At 45.0% G+C, this 23,109-nt stretch overlaps 1 protein-coding gene and 1 long non-coding RNA gene across 3 annotated transcripts; one reads left to right on the top strand and one right to left on the bottom strand.

The window, feature by feature from the left end:
- The first annotated feature begins 5 nt into the window (after window positions 1-5).
- On the top strand, window positions 6-12,129 carry QTRT2 (queuine tRNA-ribosyltransferase accessory subunit 2). Of its 2 annotated transcripts, none has more exons than XM_010719394.4 (8): window positions 6-285; window positions 374-429; window positions 3,139-3,215; window positions 4,270-4,479; window positions 5,425-5,624; window positions 8,208-8,359; window positions 9,884-10,001; window positions 10,993-12,129. In XM_010719394.4, exons 1-8 carry the CDS (start codon window positions 89-91, stop codon window positions 11,252-11,254), a joined length of 1,272 nt encoding a protein of 423 aa, XP_010717696.2. In that variant the 5' UTR covers window positions 6-88; the 3' UTR covers window positions 11,255-12,129. The 2 variants fall into 2 exon arrangements, with proteins under 2 accessions (XP_010717696.2, XP_010717692.2); XM_010719390.4 differs by having other exon boundaries at window positions 7-285; window positions 9,881-10,001.
- A 1,205-nt stretch (window positions 12,130-13,334) lies between these two features.
- LOC146545462 (uncharacterized) lies at window positions 13,335-20,347 on the bottom strand. The gene is made up of 2 exons (XR_014886827.1): window positions 20,133-20,347; window positions 13,335-19,316 (listed from the first exon to the last, which is right to left on the bottom strand). It is a non-coding gene; the product is annotated as an uncharacterized LOC146545462 (long non-coding RNA).
- Window positions 20,348-23,109: the final 2,762 nt, after the last annotated feature.

Here is a 23,109-nt window from a genome sequence, read left to right as displayed (position 1 = left end):
GCCGATGCCGTGGCGGGAGGCGATTGGAGAAAGCGGGGGAAGCGGCGAGGCTCGCGTCTTCCTTCCTCCGCCGGCTGCGGCTCTCGGGATGCGGGTGAAGCTGTGCGGGGCGGCGAGCGGGAGGCTGGGCACGCTGGCGGGGCTGGGCCGGAGCGGGGCGGCCGCCTTGGCGCTGCCCGGCTGCCTGCTGTACACGCGGACGGGCACGGCGCCGCACCTCACCCGCGACACGCTGCGCGAGGTCGGCGGCGTGCCTGCCGTGGCACAGCTCACGCTGCCCACCATGTGAGTAACGGCGGCGGGACGCGCGGCTCCGCGCCTGCCTCTGGCATAGCGCCCTGCGTGCCTAATGCGTCTCTGTGTCTGGCTGCAGGGCCGAGCTGCACGACGTCCTGGAGGAGTACAAGGAGGGAGCGGCGAAGTTTATAGGTAAAGTGCGGGTGTTTGCTGCTTATAGCTGCCGGGAGCTTGGAGTCTGCGTGGACGAGGAAGTAGAAATGATCACGAATATGTGTGAGAAGGCAGCAGTAGGACACAAATGTGTCCAGTGTGATAAACTCCTGTCAGCAAAAGGCGAGGGGAAATGCCTGATAGCTGACCTTTAGAATCCTGAAATCATTAAGTGTGGAGAAGACTACTAAGATCACCTAGTCCAGCCGTCAGCCTGTCCCCACAGTACCCACTAAAACATCTCTCAGTGCCACATCTACACGGCTCTTGCACACCTCCAGGGATAGTTGCTCCACAGCCTCCCTGGGCAGCCTGTGCCTCAGCGCTCCTGAAAAATTTCCTCATATCCAGCCTGAACCAGTCCTGGTGCAACTTGAGGCTGTTCTCCCATCATATCGCTAGTTACCTGGGTGAAGAAAAATAGATGGAACAGAGTAACCAATTAGAAACTGCAGAGAGGGACAGTTCAGTAGACAGCGGTGTGTAAATATTCAGGGGTGCACTTGCTTTATGGAGGCTTGCCAGGCGCCTAGTTCTGCACAGAATTAAAATGGAAGCTTTCATGTGAATTCTGACCTTGTGTGCTTACAAGCCGCACGTACAGACCCAGTCCCTAATGAGGGACGATGCGTGTCTGGAGAGAGATGGATCTAACTGGTGTGTCTTGAGGTGCGAACACCTAGGTGCAGGCTTCCCACATTTATGCTTTTTCTCAGTCAAAGTGAATCTAAGGAGGACTTAAAATGTTTTGTTGTCAACAGTAGGGCAAGAAATCCGTCAAACAGTACAAGAATATGTAGTTCTGCTTTACTTTTTCCTCCCCCAAACTTTGCCTTAGAATTTTCAACACTGACTAGAATGAGCTCAAATCAAAACTTGCAACTAGAACTGAGAAGTTACAGTAGCCCCTGTCAGTGGGGGGGGCTGCAACAGGATCTTGCTAAGTGCAATTTCTAACTAGTCATGTGAGGAGAACATTGCCTTGAAAATAACCTTCTCCTACAGCTGTCTAAGTGATTCTCTGAGAGTATCCATCTTCTAATAAACGCTGACGTTTTTTGGTTATCGTAATGCAGTTGGTTTCATTTAAGCCAACAGAAAGTCTTAATCCAGCATGAAGAATAATTAAAGAAGAAAATTTAAAAATCTTCATCCAGTATGAGGAATGGATAAAACACCCTACGTCAAATCAGTCTCATCGAGTGAATGCTTATGCCTCTAAACTGTTCTTGTTCTGAGAGAAGGGGCCATGTTGGATTTGCAGGAGCTCTGAGAAACTAAATGAGCAGCTGGAGATCAGTTTTCCTCCTGTTCTTTATTCCTTTTAGTTTGTCAGATTGTACTTGCACCGACCCGTTCACCTTCCATTTTTTCATGCTGAATGGTCACTTTTAGGAATACATCCAACTAAGCTGGAATATGAAGTAAGTATTGCTGCAGTCCTCCGTTACTGCACTGAGCCTCTGTAGTTTTTATCAGTCCCTCTCTATTATTGGAGCAGTTCATGAATGAAACCTTTAGCTTGGTGCTAAGAGTGAGCACAGCCATGGTTTCTGTATGTGCAACAGTCCTAGGTTTTTTCCCTGTCAGTCATTAGGGACTGGTAAAGGACTGCCCACATGCAGTGCATCACCAAGATCACTGTTTTTGGGCTCAGGTGGTATAGGAACCTGAGAGTGCAGTGAAAGCAGAGTTGGCATCTTGAATGAACATTTCTATTCAAAGTCAGTATTTCTATCTGGGGAGGTAGCTCAAAGAATGGTAAGGTGATCAGCCAGGTCAACAGGCTTACTGGGATGCTTTGTCCAGGTCTCTAGGGCTATAATGGCTATATGGTAAATCCTGTTGAAGTGGTGGAATGTCTGTTTAACTTCAGTAACATTGACAGTTGTTAAAATAGAAGTCTATTGGACAGAGTTTGTTTTTTTTTTTTTTTTAAAAAGAGTACTTCAAGATTTTGGACATTTATTTCATTATGTAAGCAAAGCTTTGGCTTGGATTTCCAAAGGAAATTTACATGCAGCTTTTGATAATTGTCTTGGGACTGCTTATTCCACTGAGAACAATTTTAAGTCCCTTCTCTATGAAACTTCTTGGAGACTTTACCAATTTCAGTGCCTGTCTGTGAAGAGAAACTGTGGCATTAAGACATGAACTTTATGTATGACATTAGAAACCTCTGGTTAGCAGAGATGAGGCTCTCATTTCTGTAGCTGATCTCCCACAATATGTTGTCTTTCCTTTACAATATTAGGCTTGAGGCTGTTATTCTGTTTAGATTGTCAGATGTCTCCCAGGGTACCTGTCAAGTTATCAAGTAAGTTAGCTACTGTCTGGCAAATTTTAGTAGTGGGTGTGTTAATCAAGAAGAAATTAAAAAAAAAATAAAAAAATAAGGGGCTATGCAGCATGCAGAAACAATGGCTGTTGTTTCCTGTTTCATCCCAGTACTGTGCTCTGTTCCCTGCAGCTGGTAAAGCTGAGGACGAAGTCTGGCTACCTTCTTTGGTACTGAGAGATCAATTGAGCAATATTTTTCTTTATCTGTCCTGTAGAAGAACTGCAGAGGAGGATTTGTGAGATTGTTTGTGGAAGGAAAACATATTCCATTTTGCAAATTCACAGACCATCCCTTTACATTAGCCTTGTTTTGGATCATAAAGCTCTGCTCTGCTGCTTTGCTCCCAGGTATGCCAGATACAGTGCTGTACTGCTCCCTTCAAGATCCGGTTGCTCCCTGTCCTTCTGGCTACAACACCAACAAGGTACAGTAACTGTAAAGGCTTGAAAGAACCTACCTAAAGTTACCAAAGAAGAGCTGCCAGTCTGTCCTCACATCTGTGTAGATGTGTCTGGAAAGCAATAAGATGATGTTCATGCACTATATAGAAAAAGAACTCTCTGTACTAAGAGAAGTGATATTTGCATACTCATACCTCCAACTAAATAAATATGGATATTTTCTTACTGAAAGTCTCTTTCCTGAACAGTTAAGTGATGATTTGGATAGGACAGAGCTCTCTGGAATCTTGTGCTGTTGTGGTTAGTATGGCAGTAAAGGAAAAAACATGCATTTTGGCTTACGTACTGAACAGGCTTGCAGTGATGCCACTGATGAGCAGTAAACCTGCAACCCTGTCTTTGTAGTTATAGTCTGATACAAACCCACAAAGGGAAAGAACATAGTATTTCTGCAGGAAGAGATGTCAGTAACCCAGGAGCCTTGTGAGCCTTTGCCAGTTCCATCCTAGAGATGTGCCAATTTCCCACGCAGTGCATGTGGTACCTACTGGTTGCTCTGGCACTGGCTGGAGGGGCAATTCCTGGTACCTGCATAGATATGGTCAGTTCTCAATCCTGCTTGGATATGACGACTTATCATGAATGGCAGGATAAGCTTCACCATGTAGTTTTTTGCACTGCATATTCTTTGCTGTTAGGAACCAGCCTGAGTCTTCTCCCTGTGCAGAAAAGGAATTACCTAAATCTATAATTCTTTTCATATATTTTTTTCCAATTCTGCCACTAATTTGGATGATAAGGCCAGCTGTTCCATCTCAGAGACTTCCAGACACCTTGAGAAATTGCTGTGCTGCATGTGTTTGATGGTTTCATGAAAGAGTATCCTGGAAATCCCAACTTGGTCATTTCTCATTTACTCACTGTATCAAGGAGAACTGAATATCTGAGCCATGCTACTTTAGAACTTACCTCTTCAGTGTCTTTCCAGTAACTGGTGTTTCACCAGACTTCTCTCCTTTGTCACTTGAGATCTGTTAACCTTTGCATGGTCTTTCATCCCTATTTTTTTCTTGACAGACAGTATCCCTATGGGGTAGCTCAGGACGCATGGAAATGACAGCTTCCAAATTCATGGACATACAGCGGGCAATCCAGCCGGACTGGTTCCAGTGCATTGCTGATGGAGACACTATTTCTGGAGAAGTTACTAGAAAAAGGGCCAAGAAGTCTGTGGACAGATCGCTTTCCTTCCTGGATGCATGCCTTCAGCTGCTGGAAAAGGCACCGGTAAGGTCCCAAAGATGTCAAGACTGTAGCACTGCAGTTGCTTTTTGGCCTATGCTGCACTCTGGGCCAGTTCCAGGATGTGATTTAGTAGGAGATCTTGTCACACTTATATAGCAGAGGATGTGCAGGTGACAGTCCTGGAGGAGGTAAGATCAGTAGCACTGTAGGATTTCCTTCTGCCTCTCTCTTCTCTTAATGACTTGTCTCCAGCTGCAGAACAACAATTTCTACTAGTTTGAGAGAATTCTATTTTTTATATTATTCTGCTTTTGGACTGTAGTGCATTTCTTTTCACTTTCCTTCATGCTATGTACACTGGCAAAGTAGGGTCTTCTCATCAGATTGAGACAAGTGTTTTTTTTTTTCTCTGAAATCTGTTCAATTCCAGGTGAAGGAGGACTTGCCAGAATTTGCCAGTTCTATCATTTATTTTCTACAGATGGTTTAAAACTTCCTTCCCTTTTGATGAAAGGGAACAAATTATCCAGGTGTGCATTACAAAGGAAAGTGTCTGCAGGAACCAATACTGACATTCCCTGAAGGGCAATAGAATGTGAGCTCTGTTGTCTGGCAGCCAAGATGGTTGAACATGCTTTGTGTTCTGCACTGACATGGAGTGCTGAGGGGACACCTACAAAAAGCTGTGTACAAAGATCATCTGTTGTTATTACTTTCTTTGGGGAAGTGGAAAGAATGGTTCTGAAATTCTCAGTGAGTTAGTGTTGAGGCTGGAAACAGAATCTTTTCTCTCCTGATCCCTTTCTACCTCCCAGTTGGACTTCACAGTGTCGTTTGAGGGTTCATCTTACATAGGATGAATCGCTGTGGCTCTTCCAAGTTCCTGTGAATGCATGGTTTAGGTAGCAAGCATCTGTAGTCTGTGCTGTGAGATCTTGCATGTCTTTGGCAGAACTCTCTAACACTTGTAGCTTTCTTCTGGGCCAGGAACTACAAGGAAGTGTAATGTTTGGGACAATTGAAGGTGGAGATGTCTTGGAAGAGAGGCTCAGATCAGCCAGGGAGACTGCCAAGAGACCAGTGGGTGGCTTTCTGTTAGATGGCTTCCAGGGACATGCCATGGCAAAGGAGACCAAATTGAACCTGATTTCTTCTGTGACAGCAGAGCTGCCAGAGGATAAACCAAGGTAAGTTGTATAGGCGACATCCCAAGAAGTTCACTCGTCTTTTTACAAGGCTGCTGTGCAATATCAGTGTGAGAAATAGTCACTGTCTTGCACAGTGCAGTGTGTGTATGCCAGGCCACTGTCAGACTGCAGACTTCAACTGCTGTTTCAGTTTTTAGTTGCAACTGACACCAAGCTGTGCTCATGTTCTAGATATGAGTATTCCCTGCATTTAAAGAGCAGTCAAATTTGAGTTTAGGGCTTCTTTGCTTTCTTGAGGAAAAATTACAGATGGGATATGTCTAGTCTATTGTCTGAACTTGTTTGCATTTGGCCTCTGAGGCCATGGTTTATTGTAGGTTCAGCTAGAACAAAAATTATCAACTCATTCTACAGGGACGTCTTCTAAGAAAAAAGGTCAGGTTTGCAGTTCTATACAGGCTAAGCTGGAAAAGAGTAGAGAAGAGTGCTGACAGAATCAGTAAGTGCTTACATGACCAGCGGGCTCTGACCTAGTACCTAAGGTGCTGAGCCTGTAAATTACCAGAGCTTGTTCAGCCTGGCCAAGAGAAATTGCATTCTCTGGATTGGCATAGTGTGGGAACTGTACTATATATTGTGGTGTTGGTTATGCCCATCTGATTGATCCATGTCAGAGTCTACACAGTACTTCAGCATTCTTGACTTTTCCAATCACTAATAGTAACTAAAGGCTTCCAGAAAAGATGTGCTAATACTTACTAGTGGTTCAAATGTGGAGGGATTTCTTAGAACTGTGTTGAGTTTGCTAACTTCTGTATGAATTCTGGGTTATTCCTCTCTTGCTGCTGCTCTTGTATGGGGGCTTCTTTCATCATTTCCTGAAGGGAATGACAAGGACCCCTTAGTTTTTTCCGTAGCTGTGCTGTCCTCTGCTATCCGAGCATTGGTTTGAACAGGTGGTGTTCAAAAGAAAGGAAAATGTGAAAGCGTTGTCTTGTGCTGCAGCTTGTTCATGCTAAGGGGTGCCCAGGGTTTGAATTTCCTTGTTTTCATCTTGTCTGGTTTAACTACTTAAAAAGATCCCCTGAGAGCATTAAGTCCAATCTGCTCAGGTAACCTCACTCTCTACCAGAGCATCTGCCTCATCTGTCAAATAGTTTGCTTGTCTGAGTAAGACAAGTGTTTGTGACCCCTATGTAAGAAGAAAGCAGGTTCTCCTTAGGGCTTTTGTAAGTACCTCGAGTGAGTGTCAGACAGTCCTGCTTTCACCCTTGCCGTTCTGGCTGGAGAAGCTGTTTTGCAGCTGTCTTTCACTCCAGTGTGAAATTCTCCAGAAGCCAAACACTCTCACCCTCACCTGAGAAGGAACTGCTTTTTGTGTTAGTGAAATGATCTTATGAATGTGATCTTTAGGGTCCTTTCAGGAACCTAAGGTTGTAGAAATCTCTTATTCTTTTTTTCTAGTAGAGGTGGAACCCTTGCAAGAACAAATTTTTGTTCTTGTCTGTACAAAGTTAAATTCTAGCAAGGGTTTTGATCACACATGCAGAACTACTGCTTTAGCTATTGAACATTATTTTCTCCCTTTCAAAAGAGCCTGAAGCAGAAGACGCTCCCGCAGTAAATCTTTCCCCATCCATATTCTTTGCTCATCAATTTAATTCAAGTACTTAGAAAAGGGACTAAAAATGGCACCTTGTGACTTCGTTTATCAGCCCATGTGTATTTTTCTAATTATCTGTGTAGATCACTGCCCTACATTAGCTTTTACTGCCGTCAGCCCAGCCATGCACCTGCAGGAGAGCAGGAACCACTCTGTTCTCCTCTGCTTCACCAGCCCTCAAGGAAGCTGCCAGCTAAATTTAGCTAACAGCAGGATTCCTATTACCACTGATGGCAATCCAGCTGAGCTGTTCCTGGCTCATACTGTATCGCAGTGGATGTTACAGCCCAGTTTTTTGACCAAGTCATTTGTTTGGGTGAATCAGAGACATAGAATAAAGAGTATCAGTGAAGGTGAAAAGGTAGGCTTGACTAGGAAGAGCATGGAGAGGAAGGAAGAAAAAAAGCAAGGAACTTCTTTCTGTTTCCAGTTACGTTTCTCCTTAGTGCATTTTGCTCCAGGCAGCTCTTCAGATGCTAGAGAATTGTATACTGCTAGAAACATCTACTGCTGTTTCTGCTGGTCTAGGCCGAGTCCTTTCAGACTGTCTCCTGAGCAGTTACCGAGTAAAGAGGTCAGGGTATCTGGTACCTGGTAGTTATTTAGGGCAGAAATATGACTAAGGAAAATATCTGTTCTAAAACATAGCTGTTGTGAATTTTGCAAATGTATTTTATTCACTTCAAACATGAGCGGAATGAGATTTTTCTTAGTAAATGAGTGATTGTGCTGTCTTCCGAATGGCAAAGGAGGAAAAGCCTCTTGAGTACCAGATTGGTTAGGGGTGTGGAAATAGAATTGTGCAGGGTTTGGAGTGATAGACTGTTGTATGCACTTGACTTGTGTTTAGCAATTCCAGGGTTAACCAATATGTGTTCCACATGTCTCTTTTCCTTGAGGTATCTGTTTGCTTCTGCTTGGGATATTCTAAGATTTATCTTCTTATGCATCTCTTACAGAATCATCCACGGTCTGGGCAAACCAGATGAGGTGCTTGAGTGCATTGAAAGGGGAGTGGACATTTTTGAGAGCTTCTTTCCCTTCCAAGTGACGGAGCGAGGCTGTGCCCTGGTGTTTGGCTATGATTACCATTCAGATCCCAAAGCAGCAGGTAGGCTGTGACTGTATCAGCTGGTACTGTGGCAAGCATAATTACGCTTTGGAAGAATCTGTGTTTGAGGGTTCTTTTGTCCTTGATTTAAGTGCAACAGCCACTGGAAGACCTGGATTTCAACTACCCAGTGTTGCTTTTGAAAATGGGCTGTTTTGGTGTGAAACCTATTGAGGGGAATGTGAAATCTCAGCCAAAATTTGAATGTCTGGTTAGGCAAAATATGCTTAATGATTTCTCTAACACTGAATAGTTGTTTCTGTAGACTGAACTGTGTATCTGTGCTCTGTTTGACACCATTTACAAACGTTTCTGTTAGTGCTAGCAGTGCAGGCTGGGCAAATTTATGATACTCGATTTCTACATTTAACTGAATATGTGTTTGTTTTTAATATGTGTTTTGAAGTCCTTTTCCTTTATAGCTGACCAAAGTTAGGGATGCTGTTTATCTGGGTAGCTTTCCTCTCAGTTTGTTTATTCATATAAGAACAGAACCAAGATGTTCATAATGCATTACCTCATTGGGCTGTGAGAGGGGAGCAAGCATAGCAACCATTAAAGCATCTGTTAAACATTCTTCAAGCAATCATCTTGTTTTGGACTCAGTAAATGTTTTTAATACGGGAAAAAAAATATGTTTTACATTTTTCTTCCTAGGTGGAACTTGGTTTCTTTTCATGCCTGGATAATTCAAAACCAGATAAATAGAACAGAACGTCTTGTTTCCTTCTGTTTGCTGTCATATATATATTTTTTAAACCATTTTCTTTGTTTGTTGTTGTTTACCTCATCTCATCTTATTATTAAACCAAAAGAAATTACGGGTAGGAATAACCTCTTTGTTCTGTTCCTATGCAACACTCACTAGATGTGGATTGTGCAAAAAATAATATTATTGATGTTTCCAGAAACATCTCCTGCTCGACAACAGAAATGACAACCTACAAAATTATGGGGTGTTTTTTATTTTTAAGGTAGACTACTGAATATACACATATGGAATCTACATCTCCTGCGTCAGTGCTATCAGCTTCTTTTATTTCAATTGTTTAAGAAAGAGAAAAAAATCTAAATCTTTTGAGTTGGATGACAGAATGGAAAGTAGAATGATTGAATGCAGATCAGTAGCCTGTTTATTCCGACAAAATCCCAATAAAATCAATTTGTTCAGGTGACTGCATTCTAGTCAGCATGCCGTTCAGACTGGAAATATTTATTAAGAATTCAGTTCAGCAGAGCAGCAAAAAGTTGTGCTGCTATTTCAGCTCTAACTCTTCATTAAGTCTGATAGATGAGTTTTCACTTGTCTCTTGCTGTTTTAATAATCTAAGATTCTATTTTTGTTAACTAACCTATGATAATTAAAGAAAAATGGTTGCTTACCATAGGAAGGGGAAGCTTGTGGCAAGAGTTTTTTCTTTTGGCAAGAGAGTGGCAGAAATACTCTAATGTAGGATATTACAACCCTCCCTGTGCCCTTGCTGACTCTTGATAAAAGGCTGTTGTCTTTTTGTTTCATAGCAGCTTTAAAACAAAATGGGGCCCAGGACCTGGAGAAAAATGGTACTGAAGAAGACCAGGAGGAGGTTGTCAAAGCTGACCCAGAAATGACACCATTTGAGATATTTCTGAAGGAGAAAAGGTATTTGTGTTGGTGAGGAAGGAACCTGCAGCTGTACTGGGAAATACTATGGTTTTTGTCCTCTGTATTTGTCCTCTATATTTTCATGTTGTCAGTAGCTGGATGGGAAACTTCATAAAACGCAAAACCATTGAAGGAAGTAAAGTAGACCTAGACATTGAATTAAGTGTCAGGTAGTCGTTCTAGCTTGATATACAGAGCAGTGCATGGCTGAAAGTGCTATCATTTCTCTGATCTAAAGCCAGAGATTTTCAGATTGCTTATCCAGCAGAAATACTGTGGCCACAGCAATGTTCCAGCTGGAAAACTAGTGTGACAAAAGCTGTGTGAGGATCATTTTGTTCTTCTGCATCTAACTAACTTGAGTCATTTTCAGAAGGTACATAGGTCACTCCAAAAGTAATGCCTCCTATTTATTTCCATGGAAACTACAACAGATACAGAGAGCAGAATAACACTGAGAAGGCTGATTCTCAACTATGAAACACTATTTTTCAACTGTTTTTTTTTGTTGTTGGTGGTGGTTGTTTTGTTTTGTTTTGTTTTTTTACAGCTTATTAGTCAACTGTGTTGATTTGTTCCATTCTCTGCCCACTTTGTGAGCATAGTACATCTCCCAGTAGCAGCGAATACTATTCTGTGAATCTTTGCTTCTGGTAGCTTCCTTCTCTGTAGACTGTTTGATAGCTGACAAGGTGAGTCTTGAGCTGCAGCTTTTCTGTGAGGGAAGGTGCAGATAAGCCTTCTTGCTACTGTTAATGGTGATGCAGTCAAAATTATCTTCTGACTTAATTGTGTGGCTTCTTGGCTCCATAGTGACTTCCTGAATGCTCCTAGGAGTCCTTTGTATGGGGCTTAGCTGCAGCACACCTTAAAGAAACTAGATTCACGCCCTCAGGTCCCTGTAAAGGCCATAGAGTAACTAGATAGTCTTTGTTACCTGAGTGAGTCGTCTTACTTTTGATGTAACCAAATGTGTCTTCCTCCTTAGATACTATGATGATTTTCGTCCTTTGCTGGAAGGATGTACCTGTTACTGTTGTCAGAGGCACACTCGCGCATACCTCCATCACCTCCTTGTGAGCAATGAGCTTCTGGCTGGTGTCCTGCTCATGATGCACAACTTTCAGCACTACTTCAGCTTCTTCAGCGCCATCCGAGATGCCTTAAGAGATGACAAATTGGATCAGCTGAAAAAGCTCATCTTCAGTCAGGCACTGCAAGGCCCAGAAAATGCAAAGATAGACCAGTGAGTTCAGAGAAAATAGAGGTCACAGCTTACGGCCTTACCCGTGGGACTGTTGAAACTTCACTGCTAGCAGAATCACCTGTTAGGTACTATAATGCCTCCCTTCCTGGAGGGACCGTAAAGGGATGTTTTAAGAGCTCACTTCCAGCCAGGGAAGGAAGATTTTACTCAAACATCCCTTGAAGGTAATTGGCTTGGTGCATTCTCAGGTTATAGAATAGCCTGAACAGCTCATAAAACCAATATGGACAGCTTTGTTTTCAGTTATTCGTTGGTGGCTTTCCATGTGGGAGAACTCTGAGTGGAAGCTCGGCAGCTGTTTGGGTCTTTTGCCCCTCTTCCCCCAAAAATGCCAGTGATACGGTTGTCCCTTCATGCAGCTCCTTATGAGATCCTGCCTCAGCCTAGCACACTTGCTCCTTTTGAACACTGTCAGCATCCCTGTCCCCAAGAAGAAGTGGTTGGAGGTGCTGCTGTATTTAGTGGCACAAAGACACCATACCCATACTTCTGTTACTCTGCAGTGCAGAATGTTCTCTGGGCTCTCCACTTCAGCCCTTTTTACTCTGTATTCTTTACATGTGTGGATTAAAATTTCAGTCCTTTACTGGCGTATAGGTGATCATGTACCATTCTTTCCAGCTGTCCTAACACTGGACTTTCAGCAGGCTCCATTAATGCCAGTTTGAGATGGAGCTGTGGAAGGCATGTATCACAAGCAAAGGCATTTAGGCAAGATTCTGGTGGTTTCTTATTTTAAGATTTTGCTTTGTTATGTCACATTCCTTTTATTCAGCTCTTTTATGCCTCTGACTTTGTAATTATGGATTTATTCATTTTATATTGCAAAGCAACAATAAATATTTTTTTTTAATTCCACTGATACATCATCTCCATCACACCTTGAGGAACATGGGAGTTTGAGTGCAACACTCAAGGTGGTATCTCCTGGGAACATGAACTAGCAGCCTAACAGAGAGCAATGACTCATCTGGGCTTAGGACACTGTCATTGAGCAGGGATCTGCACTCCTTGCTTCAGAAGGAGCCATAATAGGCCTGAAAACATTGAAGACACCTACCCATCCCCTGAAGTTTAGAAAAATATTGCAGTTGCTGATTTTAAAGCAATTAAGTATTGATCTGCAGTTTTATGCTCTTCACTGTTTCACCAAAGTACAGAAATGCATTATGCCTCTTTCAAGATCAAAGCAGGAAATGACAGTAATGTTGGGATGTTGCAGTGTTTGTTTTTGCAGTGCCAGTTTGCACAATGCTGCATGTGTCACTGGGAAACTTTATAGGAGAGAACAGCGGCTATTAAAATTTCCTCATTTCACTCACATCCCTGGGCACATACTCAAAATAAGTAAGATACATGAGTGCCCAGTATTCAGGCACCACAGTGCCTGTATGGAGATGATCTGTCAGGAATGCTCTGCAACACCCTGGATGACAAGGAATGTTAGCTATGTTGTTCTTGTCACGTTACCTACAATTGTTCTTGAGTTGGCTGCTCCATCACTAAGTTTAGAAGTGTCCTTTTGTGCCCTTTGGGAGTGAGCTCTGATTAGTCTCCTCATCCTGTCCCACCTCTGTGACTTCGGTTATACTCATTTCCTTCGTCCACCACCCTGAGTGTGCTGACAAGCTGCATGCTGGGATCTTTGTGACCAATCCAAGTGCCAATAACATGGCCATCTTATAACACTTCTGCTCTTTCTCCTCACCTTCCAGTCATTCCCTGTTGTTCTGCTCCTGTTAGTTCTCCAGTGACGCTCATAGATTTTTTTTCATAATGATTCTCTGCTTAGTTTTTGTGTGCGTGCATGTGTGGACTAGAGCTGCAAAGAGTAAACAATTTCATACTGGGCCAAAACTGCATTTGGTCACCTACATCTGCTCCTTATCTAATGCAGTAATGAACAGCACTAACTCTGCAACAACCCTGATTTGCTATATTTACATGCTGTCATTGTCAGCACTTCTTCTAATTCAAATTATAAAAATTAAGCAACTTTTCTATTGCCAAATTAGGAAGTTTTATATTTTATTTTCAAGCAGAGATGTAATTTATTTCAAAAACAGAATTCTTGCCTAAACACGCAGTTTTCTTCCCCACCTTCCACAGAGAAGCAAAAATTGAAATGAATAAAGAGTAGAAAATTCCCTGTTCTTCATTAACTTTACATAGCACAGAAAACTGCAACAACATCCTTGACTGCCTTCCATTCCCAGATGGCAGAATACAAAACGAATACAGAAGAGCAGAGCAGAGTACAGAAGAGGTGGTGTGTTACCAAAACATTAAACTAGCAACTTCTACTGTAACTTTCCCCTCGATGAAGAAAAACCTGTGCTCTTCTATTTCTGATGAGAATAATCAGCAGGCCCATATGCTAAGTGTTAAGTTCTGTGCCTCTCTGACCACTTCATCAGTATTCTGCTCAGTAACTTACTCATTTCAGAGCTATTTTAATATTGCAGACTCTTTAGTTTCAAAGGTATGCCTTAAAATATATTAAGGAAAAAAAAAAAAATCAAATTTGGTCTACCAAAAAAGGTTTTCTCCGTTCCTCCAGGTATGACATTCCTTCTCCTGGACATTCAACCCACTCCATCCTGTAAATTGCTATGACACTGATCATGACAGGCTGTACCAGTTTCTAGGCCTGCTGTTCCATGGCTCTGCAGGACTGCAGGAGCTGCTGCAGCCTGAAACTGTTCCAGCAGGGTGTTCCATTTATTTCTAAACCTCTGAGGCCCAGATGGCTTTCAGATCATGGAACTTTTATACATAGAAAAATTGGTTCCAGACTTGTTTCAGCAGTGCTTTTAAGCATTGTGTTTAAGCTATTTTTTGTGGGTTTTGTGTTATGTTTTTTTAGTTCCTGAATTCTGATTTTCGATTCATAACCTGAGTTGGCAGGCAAAGGGCCTGCTCTAATAAAATGTTTAAGCCTTTATCTCAGTAATTTCAAAGAAGCTTCCTCTGTGATAGAGAGGACATACACAAAATACATGACAGTGCAGGCCTGTTCCATAGTCTTATTTACAGTACTCTGTCATGATCTACATAATCCACTACATACTTTATCTCTGTTCTGCTAATGCACTTCTGGCATGAGCTCCTTCTCACAACTACAAATGTTCAAGCACATTGCCATCCTTATGCACGTGCTGTTGGCATGACAGGAATTTCCAAACAAAAAGAGAATGAAATTAAATCCTCTTGAGAAGCTGAACTGGCCAAATCAGTACTGGCACAAAAGTGGTTAACTTCTTCCTGCAGCAAAATGCTGCTTCTCCTCAAATGGTGTTAGTATGAATGGCTTCTGTCAGAAGCCTGTAGGCCTTGTCCTCCCCTGGGGGCATACTGAATAGGAAGGGCAATGCCTTCCCCGCATCACAGTGAGGTGACTATGAACTTCCTGGCTATTTCTACATCTGTCATTCCTACTATGTAATTAAACTGGGAAGGTGAATGTGCAACACAGTGCAATGCCCTGTTGTGCTTCTGACACACCTTCTCATAGAATCCTTAGAGGTGGAAGGGTCTTCTCAATGTTATCTAGTCCAGCTCCCCTGCAATGAACAGGGACATGCACAGCTAGATCAGGTTGCCCAGGATCTGATTCAGGTTCACCTCAAAAGTCTCCAGGAACAGGGTATCAACCACATCTGTGGGCAACCTGTTCCAGTGCCTCACCACCCTCACTGAAAAAGACCTTTTTCTTATATTTAAGCTAAATCTACCCTCTTTCTGCTTGAAACCATTTCTCCTTGTTCTGTCACCACAGACCCTGCTAAAGAGTCTGTCCTCTTCTTTCCTGTAGCTCCTCTTTAGATACTGGAAGGCCATTATCAGGTCACTTCAGAGCCTTCTCTTCTCCAGGCTGAACAGCCCTAGCTCTCTCAGCCTGTCCTCGTAGGGGAGGTGTTCCATCCCTTGGATCATTTTTGTGGTCCCCCTCTGGACATGCTCCCAGTCTATGTCTCTCCTGTACTGAGGACTCCACATCTGGACACAGCTCACCAGGTGAGGCCTCAGCAGCACAGAGCTGAGGGACAGGATCACCTCCCTTTTCCAGCTGGCCATGCTTCTTTTGATGCAGCCCAGAATATGGTTGGCTTCCTGGGCTGCAAGGACACATTGCTGGCTCATGTCCAGCTGCCACCCATCAGTACCTCCTAGCTCTTTTTCAGCAGGGATGTACTCAATCCATTCATCCCCTAGCTTGTGTTGGTAGTGGGGATTGCCTTGACCCAGGCAAAGACCATGCATTTGGATTTGTTAAACCTCATGAGGTTCACCTGGATGCACTGCTCAAGCCTGTCTAAGTCCTACAGGGTGGCACCCCATCTCCCTGGTGCATCAACTGCACCCCACAGTTTGGTGTCATCAGCAAACTTGCTGAGCGTGCACTCGACCCCACTGTCAATGTAATTGATGAAGAATACTAAAGAGCATCAGCCCCAGCACTCACCCCTGCGGGACACCACTCATTACTGGTCTCTATCTCAGCCATCTCAGCCACCACACTCTAAACTCGATCCTGCAGTCAGTTATTCATCCATTGAACAGTTCAACCATCAAATCCACGTCTTTCAAATTTGGAGAGAAGGATGTTGTGGGGTACTATATCAAAAGCCTTACTGAAGTCCAGATAGATTACATCAGTTGCTCTTCCCTTGTCCGCTGATGCAGTGACTCCATCATAAAAAGTTACTAGGATCATGGAATCACTCAGGTTGGAAAAAGACAAAGACCATCAAGTCCAACCACAACCTAACCATACTACCCTAACTCTAATAACCCATCATCATGTCCCTGAGCACCACACCCAAACGGTTTTTAAACATATCCAGGGATGATGATTCAACCACCTCCCTGAGGAGCCTATTCCAGTGCTTAACAACCCTTTCTGTAAAGAAGTTTTTTTCTGATATCCAACCTAAACTTACCCTGGCACAAGTTGAGGCCATTTCCCCTCATCCTGTCACCTGTCCCCAGTGAGAAGAGACCAACCCTGCTCTTGCTCTAAGTACCTTTCAGGTATTGGAAGAGAACAGTAAGGTCTCCCCTCAGCCTCCTTCTCCCCAGACTAAACAAACAGCCCCAGTTCTTTCAGTTGCTCCTCATAGGGCATATTCTCCAAGCCCTTCACAAGCCTTGTTGCCCTTCTTTGGACCTGCTCCAGCACCTCAGTGTCCCCTCTGTACTGAGGTGCCCCAAACTGAACACACTACTCAACATGGGGCCTCACTAGGTCTGAGTACAGGAGCAGGATGGCTTCCCTAGTCCTGCTGACCACACAATTCCTGATACAAGCCAGGATGCCACTGGCCGCCTTGGCCACCTGGGCACACTGCTAGCTCATATTCAGCCAACTGTCCGTCAGTACACCAAGGTATCTTTCTGTCAGGCAGCTTTCCAGACACTCCTCCCCAGGCCTGTAGGGTTGCTGTGACCAAAATGCAGGACCTGACACTTGGTCCTATTGGAACACACAGTTTTCCTTTGCCCATCGATACAGCCTATCCATGTCCCTCTGTAGTGCCTCTGGCAGATCAATGCTCCTTCCCAACTTGGTGTTGTCTGCAAACTTAGTGAGGCTATACTCAATCCCCTCATCAAGATCATTAATGAAGATGTTAAATAGGAGTGGCCCCTGTACTGAGCCCTGGGGGACACCACTTGTGACTGGCCACAAACTGGATTTAACTCCATTGACCACAACTCTTTGGGCCTGTCCATCCAGCCAGTGTTTCACCCAGCAGAGCATATGTCCATCCAAACCATGGGCAGCCAGCTTCTCCATGAGGATATTGTGGGGGACAGCATCAAGGCTTTACTGAAGTCTAGGTAGACCACATCAACAGCCGTACCTTCATCCATTAGGCAGATCACTTTGTCATAGAACAAAATCAAGTTTATCAAGCAGGATCTACCATTCATGAACCCATGCCAACCCAGGCCTGATACCCTGGTTGACCTTTAGTTGATCCATGATGGTTCCCAAGATTATCTGTTCCATAGTCTTCCTTGGCACTGCAGTGAGTCTAAGCCTGCAGCTACCAGGATCATCTTTCCAGTCCTTTTTGAAGATGGGCATCACATTTGTCAGTCTCCAGTCCACCAGGACACCCCCAGTTAGCCAGGACTGTTGAAGAATGACAGACAGTGGCTTGGTGACCACATCTGCCAACTCCATCAGCACTCTAGGATGCAATCCATCTGGCCCCATGGACTTGTGAGTGTTCAGCTTTCAAAGCATGTCCAAAACCATCTCATCATGGATTATGCATGGCCTATTCTGTTCCCCATCCCTATCTTCCAGGGCAAGGGGCTGTGCACCCAGGGAACAACTAGTCTTACTATTAAAGACTGAGGAAAAGGTGGCATTAAGTACCTCAGCCTTATCTGGATCCTTGGTCACCACGTTCCCCTCTGCATCCAACAAGGGATGGAGATTCTCCCTATCCCTCCTCTTACTGTTGATGTATTTATAGAAATATTTATTGTTGTCTTTCACCTTAGTGGTCAAGTTCATCTCTAGCTGGGCTTCGGCCTTCCTAATTTTCTCCCTGCACAGCTTCACTGCATATGCTTTCCCTCTCTTCCAAAGTCCATAAACTTTCCTTTTGTTCCTGAGTTCCAGCCGAAGGTCTCTGTTCAGCCAAGCTAGTCTCCTTTCCCATCAGATCATCTTCTGTGACTTGAGGATGCTCAGCTTCTGCACCTTTAAAATAACTTCCATAAAGTATTTCCAGCCTTCCTGGGCTACCATGCCCTCCGGAATTACCTCCTAAGGAACTCTCAACCACAGTTTGAGAGAGACCAAAGTCTGCCCTTCAGAAGTCCAAGGTAGCAGGTCTGCTGACTCCCCTCCATGCTTCAACAAGGATCGACAAATCTATCACAATCCCTTTGCCCCAGATGGCCTCCAACCTTTACATCCCCCACAAGACCTTATCTGTTAAGTAGCAGCAGGTCCAGGAGTTTGCTTCCCCTTGTTGGCTCCTTCACTAGCTGTGTCAGGAAGTTATCTGCCACACACACTAGGAACCTCTGGGACTGTTCCCTTTCAGATTTCTGGGAAGTTGAAGTCTCCCACAAGAACAAAGGGTGAGGTCTTGCAGTCTCTACCCAACTGTCTATAAAGTGTCTTGTCCACCTCTTCATCCTGGTTGGGTGGCCTGTAGCAGATTCCCACAATAATGTCCGTCTTATTGGACTTCCCTTTGGTTCTGACCCATAAACTCCCAACCCTATCATCACCATCATTAATTTCCAGACATTCACATTTTTTATTAACATAAAAGGGCCATACCACCACCTTTCCTGCCTTGTCCATTTCTTTTGAAAAATTGGTAGCCACCAATCACAGCACTTCAGCTATGAGTCATCCCACCATGTTTCTGTGATGGTGACTACATCATAGTTTTCCAACCGCACAATTACCTCCAGCTTCTCCTGTTACTCTTGCTGCGTGCATTAATGTAAATGAACCTAAGCCGAGCCACCTTTTGGGTGGGAGAAGCCCTAATAACCCCTAGACCATACTCAGGTGTTTCCATAGTAACCAGCCTCACACCAACCCTTGTATTCTTCCTGAAAAATGGTTTGTCATCTTCCTCCTTCACCAAGACACAAGGCTGTGGGATGTTGCTAGCACATCCTCCTCCCACATGGCATGTTACATTCAGGTTCCTTTCTAGTGACCCCAGTTTCACCTTCAGCCCCCTTCATACCTAGTTTAAAGCTCTTATCAGTGAACCCTGCCAACTCCTTTCCACCAGTGGGATAAGCTATTCCCATTGGTTGACAGCAGGCCTGGTCTCATGTAAATTGAGCCAAGGCCAAAAAATACAAATCCCTGCTGGGCACACCAGGCTCAGAGCCAAGTATTCATCTGTTGTCCCATTGTGTCCAGTCCCTCACATTCCCTACAACTGGAGGGATAGAAGAGAACACAACTTGTGCTCTCTGACCAGTTGTTCCAAGGCTCTGAAGTCCTTCTTCATAGTCCTTAGGTAAGTTCTTCCTATTTCATCACCGCCAACCTGAAACAATGAGAGGAGATAATAATGTGAGGGCTGTACTAAGGAAGAAACTGTACTAAGGAAGGAAGTTTCTTCCTTACACCTTTAACCTGGGCCCCAGAAGGCAGCAGACCTCTCTGTGTAGTGGGTCTGGTCTGCATATTAAGCCTTTTCCTCCCTTCAACAGTCACCAACAACAATGACCTGCCTTTTTTTTTCCTTACTGAGGAGGTTTTAATGCTAAGGGTAGTCTGGCTAGACTTTGGTGACACCTCCAAGCAGGAAGAACCACCATCCCCTGTACTGCCTAATTCTCCCTGCAGAGCACTGTTCTGCAGGGGCAGCTGGGGAGGGAGGGGAATTGCTGGGCAGGTGTACCAGCATCACCGAGCAAGGACCTTCTGCCATTGCCTCCTGCCCCCAGTCTATCAGCACTGTTGTTAGCGCAGGATAGGGGGTGATGTACTTCATGTGGAGCCTCAGCTAGCTGCCTAGATCTCAGAGCTGGCAGGGACTGGCACCACCAATCTACTTCTCTCTTAACTCCCTAATGCTCCTCAGCCTCCCCAACTCCACTTTCAGGTCAGCTACAAGGCTAAGTAAATCATTCAGCTGACTGCACCTAACACAAGTGCTACCTCTGTTGCCCTGCACTGCAAGGGCCAGACTGGCACTCACTGCAGTCACAGACCTGTGCACCAGCATGTTTTTGCAGGACCTCCCTGTCTGGGTCTCACACTTTTCCTGGCAATAGCCATCCACCAGCATGCGGCCACGGCAAACCAGCAGACTCACTAGCACTATTAGGGCAGCTAGCGTTAATAGGGTGCGACTTACCCGCTCTTCCCCGTTGCCGGCTCCATCTTGTCCTGTTCCCAGCTTGTTAACAGGTGCCCCTGCACTTATCACTCGTTGAACGGAGACAACAAGCCTCCGCACTATGTGGCCACATAAATGATTGGCAAACGGTTTCTCCGTGCTTAAATAACCCGCAGTAGCGCCGAAACACCTCCCCCCAACCCGTGTAGGACAGACCCAGCCTCACCAACTACCAAACTTACCAAACTACTCCCACGGCGCACACACGTGAATGGGCAGTTTATGGCGTTGGAGCGGCCCACGTGATGCTCACGCTCCTCCCCGTGCCTGGTGGGCGGCGACGCGTCGTAGCTCTCGCTGAGGCTTTCTGTAAGGGCGTGGGTGCGGACGTCGTTGCCTCGGCAACGCTCACGTCACACCAGCCTTTCTCCCGAGAGCTGCGGGTCGGGAAACTGAAGACACCCCCCCTGTACTTTGGTTGGTCAAGTGGGGTGTGCCGTTGGTGAAGTCATGCTGGTTCTCCCGTATCATTTCCCTGCCTTCCATGTGCCTTAGCATAGCTTCCAGGAGGATCTGCTCCGTGATCTTTCCCGGCACAGAGGAATTAAAAATGGGTGTGGTGTTACCTCTTTTTCAGTCAACAGGGACTTTACCTGATTGCCATGCCAAGTATCATTGAAAGTGGCTTGGTGACTGCATCAGCCAATTCCCTCAGGACTCTGGGATGCATCTCATTGAGACCCACAGACTTGTGGATGTTCAGGATCATCGCTTACAGTGGGAAGGACACTGCTTCCCCAATGCCCTCCTACCATACCAAATGTTTGAGGGCCGTGTGATAAGCAGTTAGCAGAGAAGACTAAGGTGAAAAAAGTTGTTAAGTACTTCAGCTTTTTTCTTGTCTGTTGTTACCAGCCTGCCTGTGTCATTCACTGAGGGTGAAAGCCCTCCTGGACTTCCTTTGTTTAGTTGAGGTACCTGTAGAAGCCTTTCTTGTTCTTCTTGGCATCCTTTGTCAAGGTCAGTTCAAGCTGGGCCTTGGCTTTCCTGTCCCCATCCCTACACAGCTCAGCAGCTTCCTTATACTGTTCCACAGTACCTATCCCTGTTTCCACTGCCTGTGCATTTTCTTTTTCCTCTTCAGTTTGACCAGCAGGTCCCAACTCAGCCTCGCTAGTCTCTTGCCTTCCTTGCCTGACTTCCTACAGCTGGGAATGGAGAGCTCTTGTGCCTTGAGGAAAGCCACCTTTATGATCTGCCGGCTCTGTTCCAGACCTTTGCCCATGAGGCCACTTTCCCAGGGTGTTCTGTTGACTAACTCCCTGAAGAGCTGGAAGTTAGCTTTCCTAAAGTTTAGCTTCCTAATTTTACTCTTTGCCTGTCTCATATCTCTCCGGAGCGTGAGCTCAACCACAGCATGGTCACTACAGCCCAGGCAGCCTCCAATCCTGATGTTACCAATCAGTTCACTTGCATTGATGAGCAACAGGTCCAGTATTGCATCCCCCCTGGTGGGTTACTCGAGTCAGGAAGTTATCTTCAATGCATACCAGGATCCTCCTGCATTGCCTACAGCTCACTGTGCTCATACTTTTCCAGCAGATGTCTGGGTGGTTGAAGTCCCCCAGAAGGACGAGCGCTTTCAATTGCAATGCCTCCTGTATCTGGAAGTAGAAGATATCCACAGGCTCTGCCTAATCTGGTGTCCTGTAGTAGACACTGGTCTCAAGGCTTCCCTCATTGACTTGGTCTCTAACTGTCACCTAGAGGCTTTCAACTTGCTCTTGAGTATTCTTCAGGGACAGCTCTTCATGCTCTGTTCTCTTCCTGATGTCGATAGCAACACCCCCTTCCCTTCTTCCTCATCTGTCCTTCCTGAACGGCTTGTAGACATTGATAGTCACACTCCAGTTATGAGAATCATCCCACCAGGTTTCGGTGATGACAACTATATCATAGTTTTCCAGTAGCACAGTAGCTTCCAGTGCCTCCCGTTTTTTTTCCCAAACTGCATGCACTGGTGTAGAGGCACTTCAGCTGGGCAGCTGGTCTCCTCACTTCCTTAAAAGATAACTCCTTAATGCCTCTTAAGTATCTCACTTGATTTCCCCCATTGCCTTCTCCTATTGCCCCAGGAATCACTGCCTCATCATCATAGGATTTCATATATGCAGCAGTGTTGCTAGCACCTCTCAATGCAGCATATCCTTCAAGGCCCCTGCCAGCACCCTATGCCTCTAAAATAGCTATGCTGCCCCACACCTCATCATGGGAAAGCTCACTATCCTCCCAAGATCTGCCCAGATCTTTTTCTATTACCTTTCCCAGTCCAGAATGGAGCCATATGCAAAATGATGTCACATTTAATGTCATTATGTGCTGAAAAACAGCTGGGAAAACCAACCCTTAGGAAAGGCAGATGTTCAGCAAAGCCAGGTGAGCTGGGCTGGGGGCAGATCACAGGAGTCTGGCAGGCAGCTGAAGTCTTCAAAGAAATGCCGAATCTTCAGGGTAGGGGGAATGGGAGATGAAGCAGAGGCAAACAAGATGATTAGCACTTGGTAAGGCCAGCAAAGAGAGTAGCAGAAGCTGTGCATGATATCCAGAGCATTGGCAACACTGAGCTGCAGAAGACACTGGCATGAGGCCTTTCACATCCTTTGTTTCGTGCATATCTTGAGAAGGAACGAGCATCTTGTTGTTCAGGAAATTCAGCCATGGCTGCTATCCTCCTGCTCACCAGGAAGCAAACGGCTGAGGAGTGATGCTGGTGGCCTTCACACCTGAGGCTCTGGGGTGCTGGCCTCACCCTAACAGTTAGTTGCACCACAGAGATACAGATAACAAGATGTTAGTGCTGTGGAACTCGCAGTCTGCCCACCTCCCTCAGCATGTCCTTCATGGGCAGACAGGAATGCTGCTGCCTCTCTGCTGGGGCAAAGCAAGGTGAGCAGCCTACCTGCATCATGGCCCCTCGGCAGAGGGACAGGGTGGC

This window comes from Meleagris gallopavo, chromosome 1 (genome assembly GCF_905368555.1).
Source record: "Meleagris gallopavo chromosome 1, MGAL_WU_HG_1.1, whole genome shotgun sequence".
Classification (NCBI taxonomy): domain Eukaryota; kingdom Metazoa; phylum Chordata; class Aves; order Galliformes; family Phasianidae; genus Meleagris; species Meleagris gallopavo.
Note: the sequence above shows the minus strand (reverse complement) of the source record. Positions and strands in the feature narration are given on the sequence as shown.